Source organism: Cynoglossus semilaevis, chromosome W (assembly GCF_000523025.1).
Source record: "Cynoglossus semilaevis isolate Cse_v1.0 chromosome W, Cse_v1.0, whole genome shotgun sequence".
In the NCBI taxonomy this organism is placed as follows: domain Eukaryota; kingdom Metazoa; phylum Chordata; class Actinopteri; order Pleuronectiformes; family Cynoglossidae; genus Cynoglossus; species Cynoglossus semilaevis.
Genome location: NC_024327.1, coordinates 1,947,148 through 1,954,811, shown reverse-complemented (window position 1 = coordinate 1,954,811; position 7,664 = coordinate 1,947,148). Strand labels below are relative to the sequence as shown.

The 7,664-nt window shown below is 40.5% G+C and overlaps 1 protein-coding gene across 1 annotated transcript; it reads left to right on the top strand.

Moving 5' to 3' along the window:
* Positions 1-359: 359 nt before the first annotated feature.
* On the top strand, positions 360-7,331 carry LOC103396908 (steroidogenic acute regulatory protein, mitochondrial-like). Its single transcript, XM_008335151.3, has 7 exons — positions 360-2,895; positions 3,028-3,135; positions 3,866-3,996; positions 4,091-4,249; positions 4,335-4,510; positions 4,717-4,810; positions 6,864-7,331. The coding sequence occupies exons 1-7, from the start codon at positions 2,832-2,834 to the stop codon at positions 6,981-6,983; spliced, it is 852 nt and encodes a 283-aa protein (XP_008333373.1). The 5' UTR covers positions 360-2,831; the 3' UTR covers positions 6,984-7,331.
* Positions 7,332-7,664: the final 333 nt, after the last annotated feature.

The following is a 7,664-nucleotide window of genomic DNA, read 5'->3' as shown; positions in this document are numbered from 1 at the left end:
AAGAGGAGACTGAAGGGAGAAGCCCCCAGAACCAAACAAGAACTGAAAGAGGCCACAGTAAAGGCCTGGAACAGCATTTCAAATGAAGAATGCAACAGCCTGGTGAATGGGTCAATGGGTCGCAGGCTCGATGCAGTTATTGCAAGTAAGGGTAACGCCACCGAATATTACATTTTAATTTTAATTTAATTTATGTTAATAATGTCTGTTTAATACTTTTTCTCACTTGGAATGTGGGTGGGTTCAAAGAAAAGGGGCTCAGTCCTGAGTTGTTTAACACACCTGGATGTCAATACCATGAAATAAAAGCTGGAATTCTGAACTTTTGTCTCATATTCATCTTTTGATCTGAAACCCAAATGTCTTCAGTATACAATAAAAACAAAGGAATTGTCCTTGCCGTTCCAATACTTTTGGAGGGCACTGTATATATATAGCCAGCAGAGGGTGCTGTAAGCACAACAAAACTTAAGAGCCTGTTTCCCCTTGTTGGTAAATGTTGTAAACTTTCAAAGTTAAAAATAAAAATATATTTTAGACGTATTTTAGTGACACTTGCCTGTAGTGACCTCGACTGTCCTGCAGGGTGGACGACCAACAAAGTGTCCCAGATGTTTAAATATTTCTGCTTCAGGAGTATAACCTGAAATACTGCAGTAGTGGTAGTGGTAGTATTCAAACACCCCGTCAGTGTCACCCGACCGGACACACCCACTCCCACTTGAGTCCTCTTGAGTCCACTCCCATTTAAGTCCTCCTTTTGGAGGAATACATGTATATGTGTATTCTAAAAAACCGTCCCCCTTTGACAATCGCAAACAAAATCCTGCCGCGTCGACACTTTTATTCCGTTTCGGGAACGGAGAGGTGGACGTTAAAATCTTTTTGTTTTTATTTTATTTTATTTTTTTCATGTTTTTTCTGTCTGACAATTTTGCAATTTTTTTTTTTTTTTCGCCGTCTGTTTGAGACTGAAGTGCCTCCTGGTCGAAACGACTGTCCGTCACATTTACATCTAGGTTTTTTTTTTTTTTTCTCCGCCTGCACAGTACTTACTACTACTGCAGTACTCGGTGCAATACCGCAGTGAATTGTTGTGATGTACATGTGGAAGCCACGCCCACTGTGTCCTTTCAAGTCCTAAAGTCAGTGCTGTAGTTTGACTACGTCACCTGGTCTGTCTGCTTTTTACCCTTCGCCTCTTTGACCCCCGGTGACCTTTGACCTTGTGACCTCGCCCCACTCGGCTTGTGATTCCGACCCATCCGTTCACTCCAGCTCTTATTTTACTGTACTGCAGCCCCGTCCTTTTATGGATGTACCATTGTGAAGCCCACACCCCCTATGTTGACACATTTACAGCAAAAAAAACTTTAATTTATAAAAAAACTGTTTTACCCAATTTCCAAAATTGAAATTTATCTGCCTCAGTCCCTCCTGCAAAACCTCTGTGCCTCTAGGGGGTTGCGCCCCTTATTTTGGAACCACTGTTTGTTTTGTTTTTTTAATAATAATAATTTTAATCTACATAAAGTGCATTTCAGAGTTTTGATTTTCTATTTTTGTTTTTTTCACTCCTCGCCCATGTGACAGTGGCGTGAATCAATCCCGGAGCTTCCACAACAACCTGCTGCTGCGGTGTTTTCACAACCTTTAATCGCTCCCGCTCAGGGAAACCAAACTATCTCGGAGCAATATTGTCTTAGCGTGTTGATGCTTTCAGAGACAACAGCGTTAGAAGGTCATGTGACGAGTGAAGGAAAGGGAAAAAAAAAAAAAAAAACAGGATCAGATTAACGCAGAGCCGACTTCGCGCTAACGTCACGGTAATCTAGAATAATCCGCCGGAATTTTTTTTTTGTCCGAACATTTCACTTATAAAACCTATTTATGAAAAAGACCAAAAAAAACGTGTCATGATCATTAATAACTTGTAGAGTTTTTTTTAACAACGAAACATGTTTTGATTCAATTAACTTTTTGGTATAATCCCCAAAATCAACAGTAATCCCCAAAAAAGAATTGACAAAAATGTACAAAAACAAAACAGTCGATATTATAAACAATTTATATTAATACAACGCAGAGCAGAAAATGATCGGAAACCTTTGTAGGTCAATGCTCAGAAAATAGTCTTCCAACAGGAAGTCGTAAAGGGAGCTGAATATCTGCGAGTATTTTTTGCGGACTGTACTGTATGTGCTGAGTCATTGTACTAGATAAAAAAAAGAAAGTATCACGGCCCTGATAATATCTGCCCTGATTCCATCTGCCCCTCAGGTGACTTCATCGTTCTTGACCTCACGACTCTGCGACCACACACACACCACGACGGTCGACGTAAATGAACGTTTTTACATATCGACGACTGAAGAATGTGAGTAAAAAAATAAATAAAAGTTTAAAAAAAGATTCCACAGTGGGTGTTAGTGGAGCCCCCCGGAGGAAGGATGAGTCACTGACTGACCTTTATATGGACTCCCATCACTCAGTGTGTGTGTGTGTGTGTGTGTGTCTGTGTGTGTACTGGACGTTATCTTCCACTGTGTTTGTGAGTCAGAGGAAAGGCTCGCCTTGTCAACGCGTAGCCTTGGCGAGACGGCCGGTGCGGGGATGTTTATGGGGGGGGGCTGATAGCAGCACGGCCTTGTGGGTCCACTCTTATAAAGACCGACTCTCTGGAGCTCCTACAGACAGACACCTTCCTTCGCTCTCTCTCTCGTTTTCCGGAGACTTCCATCACTCGTCGATCCGGGTCTTTTCAGGAGCGCCAACAACTTCGTTAAATATTTTATAATATTTTTTTTTTACCCAGAGTCCTCTGCCTGAAAATGCTGCCTGCGACCTTCAAGCTGTGCGCTGGCATCTCCTACCGACACATGAGGAACATGACCGGTGAGTCCCGTTCGTCGCGATCTCCTCGGCCTCAATGTCGGTCCGTTCCGTTCCGTTCGGAGCAGATTGACGAATGAAACCAGAATAGTTTTCTAAAATTTAAATTTTTTTTTCACCTGAACCTGTTCCCAGGTCTGAGAAGGAACGCCATGGTTGCCATTCACCACGAGCTGAACCGACTGGCGGGTCCGAGTCCCGGTAACTGGATCAGCCAGGTTCGCAGGAGGAGCTCTCTTCTCAGTGAGTATTTCCGAAATGCGGTATTTGCGTATGAAGTAACTCTCCAGGGTGTCGAACTCGTGTTGGTTCAGGGTCCGCGTACAACCGGATTAGACCTCACGTGGGCCGGACCAGTACGATCATGATAATCATTGACTGTAAAGTCCATGTTTTTTTTTCTGCTTTGTTTTTAATGCAAAACAGTACAAGTTTATTAGTTAAAAATTATTTATTAATATTTATTAAAATATAATTTTACATAAATAATCTGAACGCAAAGTGTTCGCGTATTTTTTTAAATTTTTTGTTTTTTTTATTTTTAAAAATTATCAAGAGGACTGACCAATCTTGTGAACCGGTTTTGGTCCGTGGGCCATATGTTTGACAACCCCTGCTCTAAATCAATCATAGGTGTTGGTCTCTACATGTGATGGACTGGAGAGTCTTGGCTAAATATTTTGACCAAGAGCTGCAAATACAATTTGAAGTTTGAAGTACTGTAGTAGTACTACAGTAGAGATCTATATATCTTTTTTAAAAGGTTTAAAAATATTCGTAAAAAAAAAGTGTCCGAAAAATGTGTTTTTTTCTAAGTAGTACGATTTGACAATGTAGTACAATCCTTACTACCACAGTGACTAAATACTACTCAAGTACTAGTACTAGTACTATCACAGTAGTGATAGTATTTGATTTGTTGTTTCCAAAAGTTTCTTCCAACCACATTCCCAACTCCCGCCTTTTCTTTCAGGTTCTCGGATCAGAGAGGAGGAGCAGTTCAGTGAGGAGGAGGTCTCCTACATCAAGCAGGGGGAGGAGGCCCTGCAGAGGGCCATCGGCATCCTCAGCGAGCAGGACGGCTGGACCACTGAAATCGCAGACGTGAGTAAACGATCGCCGTGCCACCGTTGCCTTCGGGGTCCTGAGCAGATACCTAAAAAAAAAACCTCCGGCGTGTGTTTAAATCCATCCGCAGGCCAACGGAGACAAGGTCCTGAGTAAGGAAATACCAGACATCGGGAAGGTGTTCAAGCTGGAGGTGATGATGGAGCAACATCCCGACAACCTTTACCAGGAGCTGGTGGGCAACATGGAGCAGATGGGGGAGTGGAACCCCAAAATCAAAGAGGTCAAGGTAAATCATCCGACGATTCGTACGATATCATTCCGAGTCAGTTTGAGGCTAAAAAAAACGTCCCGACGGGCGCCACCTGCTGTAGATTCTTCAAAGAATCGGCCAGGACACGATGGTCACCCACGAGGTGCCTGCGGATAACGTGCTGGGCCGGAGAGACTTCGTCAGTGTCCGATGTGCCAAACGGAGAGGCTCCACCTGCTTCCTGGCTGCGATGTCCACCAAACATCCCACGATGCCCGAGCAGAGCGGCGTGGTCAGGTGAGTCACGGACACGGGCGCCACCTACTGGGGCTTTAACACATCTGTCTTTATGAACCAGACAGTCCAGACAGTAGGTTTTAGCTAAATGTTAGCATCATATGCTAGACGTCAGATTATGGATGGATGAATGGTTGGTTGGATGGATGGATGTATTGGATGGATGTTGGTTTCCCTGGTGTAATTCATGACCTTTTTTTTTCCAGGGCAGAGAACGGTCCTACATGTATCGTCATGAAACCATGTGCTGACGACCCCAACAAGACCAAGTTCACCTGGTTACTGAACATGGATCTGAAGGTGAGTGGCTCCAAAAACGTCATTTACTACTTAAACTCATAAACATATATAAATATATGCAGTATATGTATATACTGTATGTATATATACACACATATATACACATATATACGTGTATATGTGTATATACATATATGCACATATATATGCAAAATATGTATATATACACATATATGCAATATATGTATATATGTGTATATACATATATGCACATATATATGCAATATATGTATATATGTGTATATATATATATATACACATATGTATGCAATATATGTGTATATATACACACATATATAGTCATATATACATATATATGTATATATGTGTATATACATATATACACATATATATGCAATATATGTATATATACACACATATACACAAATATGTATATATGTGTATATATATACACACATATATACATATATACAATATATTTGTGTATATGTGTATGTACTATATACATATATATACATATATACACATATATATATACACGTGTGTGTGTACCACAGGAGAGGTGGGAATTGAACTGTGTTACTTTTCAATTAACTAGCTTTTTTTCACTTTTTCACAATACAACCAATCAATCACCAATAATGGCTTCACAGTCTGTGGACTTTGACCTAATTACTTCAATTTGTGACAATAAAGACCCAGGTAATTTACTCAACTCCAAAGAGCAGGGTGTTGTACTTATTTAAACATTTCCGTACCTGCAACCACTGACACCCTGGATGGAAGAGAAATTAATTCCTTGAAAGATGACAACAACATCATTGCCATCTCATACAGAAGGTCAGTTTCTCATCTGAAGTGTTGGATTAAAATATGGATATATTTTAATCCAACACAAAAATATCAGTTAATCGCTGCCCTCCGATTACACATAATTACATCAGCAACTGTATAAACTGGAAATCTGACCCTGAACACGGTTCAATTTGTCAGAAATATCAGTGAGCCTGCGGATAACGTGCTGGGCCGGAGAGACTTCGTCAGTGTCCGATGTGCCAAACGGAGAGGCTCCACCTGCTTCCTGGCTGCGATGTCCACCAAACATCCCACGATGCCCGAGCAGAGCGGCGTGGTCAGGTGAGTCACGGACACGGGCGCCACCTACTGGGGCTTTAACACATCTGTCTTTATGAACCAGACAGTCCAGACAGTAGGTTTTAGCTAAATGTTAGCATCATATGCTAGACGTCAGATTATGGATGGATGAATGGTTGGTTGGATGGATGGATGTATTGGATGGATGTTGGTTTCCCTGGTGTAATTCATGACCTATTTTTTTCCAGGGCAGAGAACGGTCCTACATGTATCGTCATGAAACCATGTGCTGACGACCCCAACAAGACCAAGTTCACCTGGTTACTGAACATGGATCTGAAGGTGAGTGGCTCCAAAAACGTCATTTACTACTTAAACTCATAAACATATATACATATATATACATATATATATACATATATACACACACATATATATATATATATATGCAGTATATGTATATATGTATATATACAGACATATATACACATACTGTATATACAAGTATATGTGTATATACATACAGTATATGCACATATATATGCAATATATGTATATATGTGTATATATATATATATACACATATGTATGCAATATATGTGTATATATACACACATATATAGTCATATATACATATATATGTATATATGTGTATATACATATATACACATATATATGCAATATATGTATATATGTGTATATACATATATGCACATATATATGCAATATATGTATATATACACATGCAATATATATGTGTATATATGTATATACATATATACACATATATATGCAATATATGTATATATATACACATATATACACAATATATGAATATATGTATATACACACATATATACACATATATATGTATATATATATATATGTACTGTATATATCTGTATATGTCAGCTATGTCTTTTGGTACAAACGCCACCAAAACACCAAAAACCTGGAACCCTAACCCACTGCGGTCGTCTTCCTCCCTCACCCACAGGGCTGGATCCCGAAGACGATCATCAACAAAATGCTCTCGCAGACGCAGGTGGAGTTTGCCAACCACCTCAGGCTGAGGATGGCTGACAACGTTTCCATGGAGACGGCTCACGCCTGCTAACACGGGGAGGTCCCTGGAGCTTTTGGCCCCCGGCGCACGCGATGGAGACAGGAGGCGGGAGACTGACTGCACGTCAAGAATCAGGCAAATCAAAAAAAGAGAGAGATGTGACGGCACAGTTGATTTCGCTTTTTTAATTTATTGCTTTTATCCGATCTCACCCCAGTGTGAACGACCGGCCTGTGAATCATCGGTTCCTCGTTGTATTTCTATGACACTACCCTACCGTATCGTACTGTACACTGATTTCCCCTTCACCCTGATGCACAAAAACCCCAAAATAAAATGATGCTAACCTGTTCAGTGGAGATGATTGACGTCAGCGCACACACGACACACGATCACACAAGGATGTAGTAAAAAAGTTCCAAGACAAGATTTTCGCATTAGAAATTCACCTTAAACGTTAACATTTTAATTTAGCAGACGCTAATATCCAAAGTGACCTTCTTCTGCGAATCGAACCTGAGACCCTCTGCATCAAACGCAGACGTGCTAACCGCTACACTATGGAACTTTAAAGTGAGAAAAATCTTGGTTATTTTAACTAAAAAAAAAAGTTAATCAAGCTCACCGTCTTAAAGGAACAACTTTTTTTTCCGACTTTCCTTATCAGATACTTTTACGTTTTCCAGAAGGTTCGGACCAGGGTTGTTGGTTCGTGAGAGGTCTCCCCCCCAC

Excerpts from the sequence above, each read along its gene's own strand:
- LOC103396908 (XM_008335151.3), top strand. The coding sequence starts at position 2,832 with ATGCTGCCTGCGACCTTCAAGCTGTGCGCTGGCATCTCCTACCGACAC. Across the intron at positions 2,896-3,027 it reads ACACATGAGGAACATGACCG|GTCTGAGAAGGAACGCCATG; the intron begins GTGAGTCCCGTT and ends ACCTGTTCCCAG. Across the intron at positions 4,250-4,334 it reads CCAAAATCAAAGAGGTCAAG|ATTCTTCAAAGAATCGGCCA; the intron begins GTAAATCATCCG and ends CACCTGCTGTAG.